Raw genomic sequence first — 13,952 nt, 5'->3', positions numbered from 1 at the left:
GTCCAGGCTTCAGGATGTCATACTCGGACCAGGTGCAGAGCACCTTGAGGGCCCGCCGCAGCCCGCCGCCCATCTCCTCCTTGCTGAGGAACTCTATCTTGGCACAGAGGCCCCGCTGGGCCCAGGAGGACATGCTGTTGTTGATGGTGTTGGGAGAGCTCTCCTCCAGGCGGTACACGGTCACTGGCTCACCTTGGGGGACACAAAGACCCACAGGGTTGGTTGTGTCCAGGGCTCACAATTGTACATATCGTCGCTGTTAAAAACTGCTAAACTGTTACTTTTCAGGAAATAAATAACCTGTCTTCCAATGGATCCAATGTAGTTATTATTTCGTTCTTGGACTGCCAAGATTAATACCAGTCTGTCCAGTCAATGCCACAATAGTCCATTTAGTGAGGTGCCATATTCAAGGGGCAAACATTACCGTGGTCTTGCCGGAAGTTAGCTCATGGATAACATTACCGTGGTCTTGACCGGAAGTTAGCTCATGGATAAGCAATGCTCTCAGACCACCTCAGACCACCCGAGGCATGAATTTCGTAACCAACTAGCAACCCTTTTGTTGCTAACATCCCGGTTTTGATCAAACGCCTGAATCTGAGAAAAAAAGTGTTTTAAAAATCCAGCTAACATTGAAGTCAACGTCGGGGGAACACTTTCATTGACGGACCAACCAGTTCTGGTTTATCTCCTAGCAACGGAGACGCTGATCGCCGATAGTATTCTTTATCTCCTAGCAACGGAGACGCTGAACGCCGATAGTTAGATTAATTATTTCTGAATTAATAACACGTAAAACACGTCTTTGGCAATCTGGGCTTTCATGAAAAAATTGCCTGTCTGCAAAGCTCTCAACACATTGCATTGTGACCATAGGCGGATTTACCATTGGGCTAGGGTGGGCTGCGAAATTAAAACAAAATATGGTAATTTTCTTCTGGCCGTGCAGCAGAAATGCACCGCACAGCCCTGGGGAGCCCTGAAAATGTGTCAGGCATGCCCAAATATGGAGTCTATGCAGACGTCAGAATGATGTCAGAACAGGCCAGCTCCATATATGGAGATATTAGGGGTGATCAGGTCCAGAGCCCTGGCAGAGGCTTTTGTGGTTCTGGACAACCGGCTATCCGACGGACACTGGGCACTGCATTCCCTGTGGGGGGGTGGAACGTGTGTGTCGAATTTGAAGTCTGTGGGGCGAACGTTTCTCGAGTTACGTGGATTACAGACGTACGTGCGTACAGAGATTTGGTGCATTTATAGATAGATAGATTGATAGACAGATACCTAAATACTCATAGACAGCCACAATTTCAATGCACATCGCTTGATAGTCATAGGAGTCCTAGAAAGGAGAACAGCTGGAACCTTCTTTTAGTTAGGGAAGGTTCTGGAATGGTTTTGTTTGCATCAAACAGCAGTAGATGGATTGAATACAGACTGGAGATGTTTCAAAGCCAGGGCAACATTATACTGTCAGGAGGTCTCGCCACAATTACCATCATAATAACTCGCTAAATTCTCAACCAAATTTCAAGCCGTTTGCGTTGTTACAAAAGTCTCAAATGTAACATATGGCAGGATCTTACCTCTAGGGGGCACCGGAGTAAAGGGGATACTCTGAGAAAGCCTCATGAGGTTATTCCGCTCCACAGCTAGAGGATTAAACACACGACACGCACATCAGGAGACGACCCACACAAACATTTGTTAATGTAATTTCCAACCCTTAATTTACACTTTACATTTTTACGTATAAATCCTTTTTTAAGTGCTTAAAACCTACATACTTCAATTACGGTATATGTGACCCACCTGAGTACTGGTAACTCTCCATAGGCTTAAAGGGGGAGCCAATAGCTGCAGTGGAAAGGAGAGATTACAGTACATGTAAAGCAATAAGACATGGTTATTGGTTATTGGTGAACCATGGAGCTTTACTACAGCTAAGAGGTAGAGTGCCATCGACCCACCTATAGCTGTTCTAAACTCAAGGTAAACCCATAGACTGTAAAAAATATGGACAAAGCGTTCGCCGGGTCTAACATGAACGTAAAATGAAGCCTGTAATAATATGGTAATTCCTGATGTAAGTCGCCATCTTTCTAGATCCGTTTGGTACCAGCTGGCCATTGGCTGGCTCCGTTTTGGACCAGCTGGCCATTGGCTGCCCAGACAACGAGGCGGGACTTCCCCCCTTCTTCTCCGTTGGTTTTTATTTTGACTCGAGTGGGAGGGGAATCCCGATCATAGACTGTAACGGTAGCCACGCCCCTCAGAACATACGCAATGTTATTTTTTCTTTATGGTCATTTTTTTAATTAATGGGACCATAATTTTCCAAAAAGAATATTATGACATTAGAAATGAGACTTTAAACTAGTGACTGGAAGAAGAAAGTATTCATGACCATGTTTATTAAGGTAATACAGTCTAGGTGAAGTTGGGCCAAAATACATGGGCCTCTATGGAGCTATGGGGCTTTTTGGGTCCAGTCCAGCGCCACAACAGGCCATTATATGAACTACCGATTTCAAATGAGGCTTCACGAAATATCTGGCTGACTGCCCCCCTGGGTAAACCACAGAATCATGTGGCTTATTGCTTCTCTAAAACAACTAATCCCCAGAGTTGGGCAGATGCTGGGCGAAGACAAATATTTTACAAAAAGTACACATTTTAAATCACTCGCACACGGATGGGCTCCATTGCAGTGCAATAAAACAAAGGATCCCAGCAGTGTTTGTAACATGAAAATGGTTAGACAATACTTTAGACATTTGATTTGCAATAAGAAAATTCAGCTACTGTTTCCATATGCACATCCTCTGAGAAAAAGTCCTTCTGCACACCTACAATGGACAGGTGCGTCGGATAACTGGAGCTGATGAGTAGAGAAAAAGAATCCCGCACACTGTCTTCACTTGAGTTTAGATTTTATTGAGCAACGTTTCGGTCGACAGACCTTCATCAGGCGACCGAAACGTTGCTCAATAAAATCTAAACTCAAGTGAAGACAGTGTGCGGGATTCTTTCTCTCTACCCATATGCACATCCTCAAAATGACAACCAACCCAGTTTAATTGGCTTTACATTTCACACAATTCTTTGCAATGAATGAGCATGTCAACCAACGTCGTCAGTGTCAAACGCTGATCTACAAGCTCACAAGTGTGAGGCGTTGTGAGCTTGTAGAAAGGTGTTTTTGGCGAGCGCTAGGGCATTTACTTCTAGTCATTTTTACTAGTCGACTACCGTAGTTGTTTAACTACCTATTATGTAAAAAAGATATATATATATATTTATTTATTTTGGAAATGCATATTTGTACATTTAAAAACTGTGTACATTGGTGACTATAACTATAATCTACCTGATCTTGAGGCCAACATCGGGAAAAATAATTAAAATAAAAAAATAAACTTTGTTTTTCTTTTTTCTTATCAACTAGTACCAACAAGGTCGACTAGTGGATTTACTAGTCGACTAGTAAACTAGTAAACTAGTCGACTAGTTGCTTAATGCCCTAGCGAGCGCTTTTATTTTTTCATACTGACAGCTGAGAGAGAAAAGGGGAATGACCTTCAGCATGTCTGGCTAGGAATGGAACTTGGTTCCCATGTGGTAGTGGTATGCAGTATGCACCCTAAACACTTGCCTATCAGGACACCATGTGGTATGCACCCTAAACACTTGCCTATCAGGACACCATGTGGTATGCACCCTAAACACTTGCCTATCAGGACACCATGTGGTATGCACCCTAAACACTTGCCTATCAGGACACCATGTGGTATGCACCCTAAACACTTGCCTATCAGGACACCATGTGGTATGCACCCTAAACACTTGCCTATCAAGACACCATGTGGTATGCACCCTAAACACTTGCCTATCAGGACACCATGTGGTATGCACCCTAAACACTTGCCTATCAGGACACCATGTGGTATGCACCCTAAACACTTGCCTATCAGGACACCATGTGGTATGCACCCTAAACACTTGCCTATCAGGACACCATGTGGTATGCACCCTAAACACTTGCCTATCAGGACACCATGTGGTATGCACCCTAAACACTTGCTTATCAGGACTCCCCGACCTTCAATCATGCAATAGAACACAGATGCAATGTCAGGCTCCAGAGTTGAACAAGAAGAGGTTAGTAAATTAAAGATCACTCACAGTCCTTCCTGGATCCCAAGTGGCCATGTCGGGAAGTGTAGAGAGACACTGCAGCTGGAAGCACACACACACACATTATCTTCCCACACTCTATTTCCGGCTTCATGGTAAGTATTTTTAAAAGACAAGTTCCACTCGTGGTAAACAATGTACACAAGCGTTTCATTAGAGCCAGTATAGCACATGTGAGCCCTCCTGCTTTTAACAGTAACGTGGAGCATAGGAGCCACACAGGGCTGTATTTTGCGTGTCTTAAGTACCATGTCTTATTACTTAACTTAAGACCTGGAGGCGTGATCAATGCCATTTGGCTATTCTGAGTGGCCAAAGAGCATTGACCTCGCCTCCAGGTCTTAAGTTAAGTAATAAGACCTGGTACTTAAAGGGACACTTCACCCTTTTTGCAAAAAGATATATGTTAATGACGTTTAGAAGCTTTAGAACACTTTCCTGGGGGTCTTTATGTGTGTAATATGTGGTTTTAGATATTTTAGATTGTAGCAGTGAGCTCAGTGTCTCTGATGTCATGGACACTGGTCTCACTTCCTTCCTGGACTACAATTCCCATAATTCTTTGGTGCACTGCTCCTCCTTGTGGATAGGGGGAGGGCTGTCTTACTGAGACAACATGTAGTCCAGGAAGGAGCCCAGTGTCCATGACATCAGAGACACTGGGCTCACTGCTACAATCTAAAATATCTAAAACCACATATTACAGACATAAAGACCCCCAGGAAAGTGTTCTAAAGCTTCTACACGTCATTTACATATATTCTTTAGCAAAAATGGTGAAGTGTCCCTTTAAGACACACAAAATACAGCCCACAGTGTCAAACTGACAACCAATGACCTCTATGAAATCAACCAATGACCTCTATGAAATCAACCAATGACCTCTATGAAATCAACCAATGACCTCTATGAAATCAACCAATGACCTCTATGAAATCAACCAATGACCTCTATGAAATCAACCAATGACCTCTGTGAAATCAACCAATGACCTCTGTGAAATCCTCTGGACTGAAATCCGTCCCCAGGACTGAGAACTTTAAGCCTTGAGGTTAGATAATGGAAAACTTGTACTGTGTAATGTATTTTTAGCTCATTAACTGTAGGAGGACCTCAGTTGTGTAATCCTTGAAATGCAATGTGGTTACAATGCTATTCAAATACAAATTGTGGAAATCAAATGTGTAAAAATTGCCAAAAGGTTGATGTCCTCAAAAGTATAGTGTGTGTGTGTGTGTGTGTGTGTGTGTGTGTGTGTGTGTGTGTGTGTGTGTGTGTGTGTGTGCATGTGTGTGTGTGTGTGTGCGTGCAGACTACGTCAGTGACAGTGTTTCTCTTACCATTTAGGGTATCTTCCCCCGGGGGTCTTCTGAGACACAGAACAAAATAAACATACACTTAAAGAGCATTCTGCACACAGCATTCATAATAAACCACTCTATTTTATGGTTCTTCTTTAGAGCCTGAACAAAGTTGTATATTTTAATTGTGTGTGTGTGTGTGTGTGTGTGTGTGTGTGTGTGTGTGTGTGTGTGTGTGTGTGTGTGTGTGTGTGTGTGTGCGTGCATGCGTGCGTGCGTGCGTGAGTGAGTGCGTATGTGCGTGCAAGCGTAAGTATTCAGCTGTCGTGTTAGTAGAAGAGTAGGACAAAGGCCCTACGTCCCCCCGGACACCTCACTGTCAGAAGAGAAGGACAAAGGCCCTACCTACCTAAAAATAAATAATAATAACCTACCACTGGCTGAGCCAATCAAATGAAGCTATGGGTTAGGGTTAGGGTTAGGACAGGAACAGAAAACTGGGACTACAGTTATGCAAAGAACCTAATGTGTGGGGTATGGTTTGTTTATGTGTGTTACAGTAGGTGTGTGTTTGATTGATTGGTTGAAATATTTATTAACAGTTTGCAGAATTACAGTACATTTCAAGCACAACTCAATAGAAAGACTGTTAACTGTGAGTGGACGACCCAATAAAGCATTACACTTGTTTACAAGAGGGTCCACCTTGTTCAAATCATCAAAACATTTAGAGACGTACAAATAGACACTTCTATATAGTAAAAAAGAACAGAACAGGAATTCATCATAAAGGAGGTAAAAAAGGGAAAAGAAACATATACAGTGAGGGGAAACATGTTATGTTGTGTTATGTTATGTTGGCGTGTGCATATGGAAGGTGGTGATGGTGAAAAGCAGAACACTCACAGGCTGCTGGCTTGGGCCGACTTCACCTGAACTCTTTCCTGCAGTACAAGAAGAAAATACACATGTACTGTACAGTCAATGAAAGGCTCAAGTCTTTTCAACAGTGTAAACAGTGGAAGAAATTATCTGATTTGTTACTCAAGTAAAATTAGCAATACCACAATGTAGAAATTAAAAATGTTACTTGAATAAAAGCACTAAAGCACAACATACTTAAGCAATATTACACAAGAGGGTGTGGTTTAACGTGATTATTGCCACGACGGTCAGGAACGAGACGTAGTCGAGTTCCGCAAGCATCACTGAAGTGGTAATAATCACGTTAAACCACACCCTCTCATTTAATATTGAAATTATACAACAGTTACCCTTAAAACTAAGAAAATCGCTGAAAATAAATATTTTTTTAATGACAGATGTAGTCACTACAACCACAAATGTCCCAAGAAACTAGCTAGCCTAGCCACCGAGTTTGCTAGCGCTCTGGGAAATCAGAGCAGCTGAATTCTTTGTTTTGATTAGGTGTGGAGTGGTGCTCGTTTGAACCACGGCTAGAAGGCTGTTTCAACCAATCAGATTGCTTCCTCGAAACGACCTGTGGTATAATTGGCATCAATATGTATCAATATGTGACCAAAAGTCAAATCTCTCAACATGTCACGATGCAAAGCGTTGAGCTTTTAGATCACGATGCAAAGCGTTGAGCTTTTAGATCAGCTATTTTTGAGTAGTTAGAAGTGGGGTTTTGTATTAATAATAATAAAACAAAACTGTGGCTGCCACAGGTGGGCATGGTGAAACAGGTGGGCATGGACCATGGTGAAACAGGTGGGTATGGTGAAACAGGTGGGCATGGTGAAACAGGTGGGCATGGTGAAACAGGTGGGCATGGTGAAACAGGTGGGCATGGTGAAACAGGTGGGTTTGGTGAAACAGGTGGGTTTGGTGAAACAGGTGGGTTTGGTGAAACAGGTGGGCATGGTGAAACAGGTGGGCATGGTGAAACAGGTGGGTTTGGTGAAACAGGTGGGCATGGTGAAACAGGTGGCGGTGGGCATGGTGAAACAGGTGGGCATGGTGAAACAGGTGGGCATGGTGAAACAGGTGGGCATGGTGAAACAGGTGGGCACGGTGAAACAGGTGGGCATGGTGAAAACGGGGGTGGCCTGCTTAAAGCAAACATTACAAGTCCATAGACTTGGCTGCCACATGACGTCACTAGTGAAAGCTAGACGTTGGAGGGGCAAATGCTGATGCATAATTGTGATGTGTGTATGCAGACTGTAATAAATCCTTCAGCTTAACAGACATTCTTTTGTGTTCCGGGTCTGACCGGACATTCTGTGGAGTTTGCCACCAGTAAGTAATCATCTCATGAACATATTAATAAGTTAATTCATAATTCACACAATTGGTATTCTGACCAGGACAGCAGCTCTGGGATCCTCATGAACAAGGATGTCTTCAGCCGACACTCGGCTCCTCTCTTTCTTTTTCAGAGCTACAGGGAAAGAAAAGAATAATCATAATAATGTAAATAGTCTGGAATCTTCCAATCCAACGTAAGAACCGGCAGGCCATCAGACAAAAGTTATGACAAAAGTACAGATGGCTTCCAAACTCAGGGGCTTGAAATTAAAAAGTTAACAGTTGTGTACAGTGGGGGACCCAGGTTCGAACCACCAGTAGCAGAGCCGAATTGTTTTCATAATCCTCATGGGGGCCAGCCCGTTCCCCCCCCTCAGCCCCGCCTCCCCGCCTCCCCGCACACACCCCATTCCCAGAAAATCTGTAATGTAAAAGTAAAATGTCCACGAAAATCTTCACGGGGGCCTAAAGGGGCCCTGGGAGTCTTCATGGGGTCCGTGGCCCCGTGGCCCCCAAAGACTCTACGTCACTGACCAGTAGTAAATTAAAGTTACAGGCCCCTTGTTGAGTGTTCACTTACTAGAGTCGGGGTGGAGGAGGGCAGGACTTCTGTCAAACTCTGTGAAGCCAGCGTACGAGTTGACCACCCTGATATGACCCTGACCTTCAGAATGAGCCTGAGAGAGACACATGCACGTTAAGGCGAAAGGAGGTGCTCCCAACTGTTGATTTTCGGTGGGCGACACATACTTTTTGTAGCAGTTATAAATAATGTTAATGAAATATAAACACCAATTTCACAAGTGAAATGAGAGAAAAGACGGTGCGGATTACTCACTTGAAATTCAGTGCACCAAGATTTTAAAATTTCACTTAGCTTTTTTTAAGTGCATCTGGAAACGTATTTAGGACTTAAATGCGATATTTCACAATTGCAATATTTTCACCCAGGGCCTGAAGATGTCCTGTTAAATGGCAAAGAACTACAGGACTAAAAGAACAAGGCCTTGATGACAGAGCACACAGTGCTATGAGGACTAAGGGCTCCATTTTCGTCACCGCTAAACCCCTTATCCCTAAACTTCTTTGCCTTTTTTTTTTTTTTTACTATTTTGCATAGTTAAAATGGCCAGTCTACAAGCTCACAACGTGTCAATGTAAATTGGCTAGTTGAACTATTCAAAATGTTTTTCAAAATAGTAAAAAAAAGGCAAAGAAGTTTAGGGGTAAGGGGTTTAGCGGTGAACAGATTCACATTACACACACGTGGCATGCACACACAAACAGTACCTGTTGTCTGGGGCGTATGACTGGGCTGTGCTGTCTGCTGGAGGTGGACACGTCTTTAGAAGATGAATGCTGGAGCTCCATACTGTCTCTATGTCCTGAAGAAAATATAAACACTGTCTATGTCCTGAAGAAAATATAAACACTGAGAGGAGGTCCATACTGTCTCTATGTCCTGAAAACACCACAATTAAAGTACAGTATCCACAATTTGAACATGCTGGACCATTTGACATTAAAAAGGCCTATTTCTAATAATATAGTCTCTGTATCCACTATGCAACATCTGGTTAAACATTCGCTTTCAATTAAATGGCAGAAAATGTGTGGATTGATGTTTGCCACCATGCTTATAGCTAGAATACTAGTTTGTTTTAGTCTATTTTGAGTACCGCAGTTATAACTTATATGTTTTAGGGTATCTGAACAGCTATATGCTTTAGGGTATCTGAACAAATATATATATATGAAAATAGAAACCATCTTTGTGGTTTTCGTTGCATAGAAAAATAAAATACAACTACATGATTTTTCTTTCAAAATGTCCCTTTGATTTCTATATGTCAAAATGCCACCCATGTGGTACAGTACTCAAAGTAGATAAAAACACACCGATGAAGAAATCATCTTCACATGAAAAATCCACAACCGATCGTATTTACAGGGAGACAAACGTACAAACAACCGATCAGATCACTCATGCTCCAGTCAGGTCATCACAGCCCTTCAGAATCACCCAACAGAAGAACAGAACACACAAAGCCCAGACAACGACAAGGACAGAAGCCTGGAAAAAGAAACCCGTAAAAAAGGTCCCCTGGGACCCCGATTGATCATGGGGTCCCATGAGGAGCCCCCAGCACCCAGCATAGGCAGCCCTGCAGCGCTTCATCGTCTCAAACCTCTGGTCCCGTTTGGCTCTCTGGCCATCGGCGTCTTGGTAAGCCGGTCGTCTGACCAGCTCTGCCTCAGTCGGGAGGCCGCTGGCGGGGCAGAGGCTTCCGACGCACTGCCCTCTTTGTTCTCCCGTCGTCCGCGGGGTCTCCTGTGCACCGCCACACGGGCCAGGGCGCCACCCTGGGCCATGGGACAGTCAGCCTCGGTGGCCAATGGGGCGTCAGAAACTGATCTGCCCTCGTCGTCACAGAACGCTTGGTTTACAAACCCCCTTCCCCCCTTCCCCTTCCTCACCAGGGTTTCTGCAGGTTACATTTAACACCTTTTTAAGACTTAAATTAAAGCACTTGATCTACAAGCACACAACATGCCTTGAGCTTGTAGATCTGATCATCTATTTTCAGAGAGGAGATTTAGTGTAGAAATGATAAATTAGCTGTCAATCATTTTGAACTAATATAAATAAATCAACATCGCTGTCATTCATTTTGAACGAATATAACAAAATACAAATATTAAATCTTGTTTTACCTGTCTGTGGCATTTTAAGCACATATTATTTAAGGCTTTTTAAGGCCCATTATTGTTTTGCATGCATTAATTTCAAGTCTTTTTTGTGGGTCTGCAGAAACCCTCCTCACTCCCCTGTCTGTCCTGGCAGGGTTGCCAGGCAGGGTTGTCAGTGCAGAAAGCAAGCAGAGAGGGCTAGCAGACACAATGACAACCGTCCTAGCGGGGTTGCCAGTGCAGAAAGCAAGCAGAGAGGTGCTAGCAGACACAATGAACACAGCACAACATTGGCTCCCAACCTTTTTTCCCCCACCCCCACCCCCACCCCCACCCCCACCCCCACACACACACACACACACACACACACACACACACACACACACACACACACACACACACACACACAATTCATCCTTCCACCACTCTTTCTCTCTACCTTCAGCCTCACTTTTATACTTACCCACAAAAGCTCCGAATTCTACCATGCTGCTGTCTGGCTGGATGTGATGCTGGTGCAGCCCAGCGAGGGCCAGTTCTGGGTGGCTGGAGCCGCTGGGCTGGGATGGGGTGCTGCTGAGATAAAAATGAGCCCCAGGGGAGGAGGGCACGTTGGGCAGGCTGGAGGGGGAGTCGGAGAGGCCCGGCTCCTGTGGACGGGTCAGCTGCTTCTGGGTGAAGGAGTGGCCTCTGAGACGCAGCTCTGGAGGGGTCAAACCAGCCACTGTGGCACTGTGGTGGGTAAAGGCACCGGCACCGCCGCTGCCCGAGGAGCCAGCCTCTGCAGCGGTGTGCCCCGGCCCCTGCCCGGCCTGCAGCCCCCTCCTCTCTGGGCTAAGCGTGGGGTCCAGCCCCAGACACGCCGCTCTCCTGCTGCTGCTCCCCACGACCATCGCTCTCCCTGCGTTCCCACTCCCAAACAGGGATTCTGCAATGCTGCCTCCGACCTGCGGGAAGGAGGAGGCGAAGGAAGAGCCAAAGTAGGCCCCTACGCTGCGTTTGCCCCCTAGCAGAGATGGCTTGGAGAGAGGCCCAGCGTCTGTGCAGCTGCCCCCGGGGCCCAGGCTGGGGACCACGTTCTGGGAGAGGCTGAGTTCCCTGGTGATCTGGTTGTGGACGTGGCTGGCCTCGGAGGCTCTCTGTGCCGTGAGGGCCTTCAGGGTGTCCACGGTGAGAGCGGACAGGTCCTGGAGGTGTCCGATCTGAGAGTCCAGTGTTTGCAAAGAGCGTTTGATGAAGTTGACTCTGTTTCCGACCTCTTTCAGCTGGATGCACATCGTTTCAACCCTGAGAAGAGAGAGAAAGGACATGGATTAGATTTACACACCACAAGAACACAGAGGAAAAACACATTTTAAATAGAAAAATGTGAAATAAGTCATGCCTGAACGGTTTAGCAGATCTCACGTTTTGTTATTCCCATGTTGTATTTATGTGACATCAATTTCATGGACTGACTGAAGTGAAGAGTCTAGGCTCACAAGTAATCTTGGCGTAGTCTTTGATCTTGTTTGTTTAAAATAATGCAAATGATTCTCTCAAAGTGGGGTCTGGGGACACCCCTGGGTCCTTAAGGGGGTCCCCAGCAACATGTCAACTTGTCAATATAGCATCAAAGTTCAAACCTATACATCGACTAATTGCAAATGCTGATCTATAAAGCTCACAACATGTTGTAGATCTGCTATTTTCAAAACATCATGAAAGAAATAAATCTTGTATAAGGGTCCCTTATACAATATATACATAATATTTTCAGATGGGGCTCAGAAGGTGGCCAATTACATATAGATTTTTGGAAGTCCTTGACATTAAACAGTTTGAGAAGCACTGCTTGTAACTTGGGAAAGGGCAGTAAGACTTTAAGAAAGGTGTCACCTGTCTGAAGTGAGACGTATGCGCTCGTCGCTCCCAGAGTGAAACTGATCGTCTTTCTCATGGAAGTAGGTCTCCATACACTGCTCCTCAAAGTCATGCAGCTTCTTCTGGTCCTCCTCTGTCAGAAACAGCTCTGTAGGACAGCGGAACACACCATTAACATTATTATTGTTTTCTACTATTATTTTACTTGTGGCTTTGTGTGAGAACAAACACGTGTCATGTCATTGTGGTAGCTTCTGCTACTAGCCATCATTGTGGTGCTCTAAACAAACATTGGCTGCCATATGACATAATGTCAAAAGCCATGCATTGGAGGGGCTAGCGGCGCCCCTCAAAAGGTTTGATGAATCACTGTACATACTTGGTCCGTAGATCCTCTCCTTCTTCCTCTTTCGACACATGCAGTAGAAGAGAGAGTAGATATGGCATAGCAGGATGAAGGGGGGAGGGAGGACAGGCTTCTCATGGTAGGCCATGATGAAATGGTAGCGCTGGTACTTCCACACCAGGTTAGAGATGGACTTCACTTGCAGATACACATTACTGGAACCAACAGACAGAGGATAACATCATCAGTTTCAGTTTATTTGTATTTATAGTGCAAGCAAAAAAACAGCAATAAAAACACAATAGCGAAGAAGTAAAGCATACTACAGTGTCAATACACATGGCTGACATACAGTAAGTATCATGCGATAGGACACAGCTCTAGAGTATCACAAATAGGTGTAAAAGAAAATGCAACACAACACACCACAACACAAACCAAAAAGTCAGTCAGTAGGGTGATGCTCTGCAATTATTAATTCACAAATAAGACAGTCATCGTTGACTGTCCCGATATGAAAATTATGCAGGAATCGAGGTTCTTGGCCTGCTGGCAGAACGCACAAGACACAATTATGATGCCGATGATGGCCTTGTCAATAGCCATTACAGTAGTGTCCCTAGGTCCTTGAGTTATGGGGGTCCATGGCCTCTAATGGATACCAAACTTAACACATTTGAGAAACACCATCTGTCAAAAAGCCTTAGCGATATCTTTGCACACACGCCAGGAGTCTTACTTGAAGAAGGCGATGAGCAGGTTGACCATTAGAATATATTGTACAAAGAGGTAGACTGCTTGTAGCAGAGGAGTCAGCCACACTCCGGCCGTGCACAGAGGCTTGACCGCTGCCTCACTGTTATTGGCACACACTGTGGAGAGAGGGAACATCATGTATACATTCCCAGAGATACACTTTGAGGTGTGAGCACAACTGATTTCCAAAACAGAAGCTCCATCAGGAGCGGTGCAAAAGGCAAACAATCGCATGGCTTGAAAAAACCTGCCATTTGGTTTTGAGAATAAGGGCTGGGTGATACAGAGTTACGGACATGAATCAAATATGTTGTTATTTCTTTACCTGAATACCTTGACATACGTAGATAATGTGGCGATATTGTGGGTATGATCATTGGTACTTTCACACATTAAAAACATCATCAGTAAATGCCTGTATAAAAACTAAGTGGGTGAGGAAATATAATAGAACAGCTAACAGTCAGGCTCAGGCATGTTCATAAACTGTGATGATTTGTCACGACAAGAGTTGGCTT

The 13,952-nt window shown here is 44.5% G+C and overlaps 1 protein-coding gene across 1 annotated transcript in view; it reads right to left on the bottom strand.

Annotated features, from left to right (window-relative positions):
• Positions 1 to 13,952, bottom strand: part of trpm7 (transient receptor potential cation channel, subfamily M, member 7) — a gene marked incomplete at both ends in the record, with an annotated part of 43,230 nt that overhangs the window by 4,702 nt on the left and 24,576 nt on the right. The window contains 13 exons of the mRNA XM_083759198.1: positions 1 to 192; positions 1,593 to 1,658; positions 1,819 to 1,863; positions 4,192 to 4,245; positions 5,544 to 5,572; positions 6,411 to 6,448; positions 7,835 to 7,911; positions 8,359 to 8,455; positions 9,069 to 9,163; positions 10,933 to 11,756; positions 12,348 to 12,480; positions 12,712 to 12,893; positions 13,418 to 13,550. The exon at positions 1 to 192 is cut by the window's left edge and continues 92 nt beyond it. Of these exons, the coding sequence (XP_083615324.1) occupies positions 1 to 192; positions 1,593 to 1,658; positions 1,819 to 1,863; positions 4,192 to 4,245; positions 5,544 to 5,572; positions 6,411 to 6,448; positions 7,835 to 7,911; positions 8,359 to 8,455; positions 9,069 to 9,163; positions 10,933 to 11,756; positions 12,348 to 12,480; positions 12,712 to 12,893; positions 13,418 to 13,550 (1,965 nt within the window). The remainder of the gene's footprint in view (positions 193 to 1,592; positions 1,659 to 1,818; positions 1,864 to 4,191; positions 4,246 to 5,543; positions 5,573 to 6,410; positions 6,449 to 7,834; positions 7,912 to 8,358; positions 8,456 to 9,068; positions 9,164 to 10,932; positions 11,757 to 12,347; positions 12,481 to 12,711; positions 12,894 to 13,417; positions 13,551 to 13,952) is intronic.

The sequence above is a fragment of the Protomyctophum parallelum genome (genome assembly GCF_964188405.1).
Source record: "Protomyctophum parallelum genome assembly, chromosome: 2".
Taxonomy (NCBI): Eukaryota; Metazoa; Chordata; class Actinopteri; order Myctophiformes; family Myctophidae; genus Protomyctophum; species Protomyctophum parallelum.
Note: the sequence above shows the minus strand (reverse complement) of the source record. Positions and strands in the feature narration are given on the sequence as shown.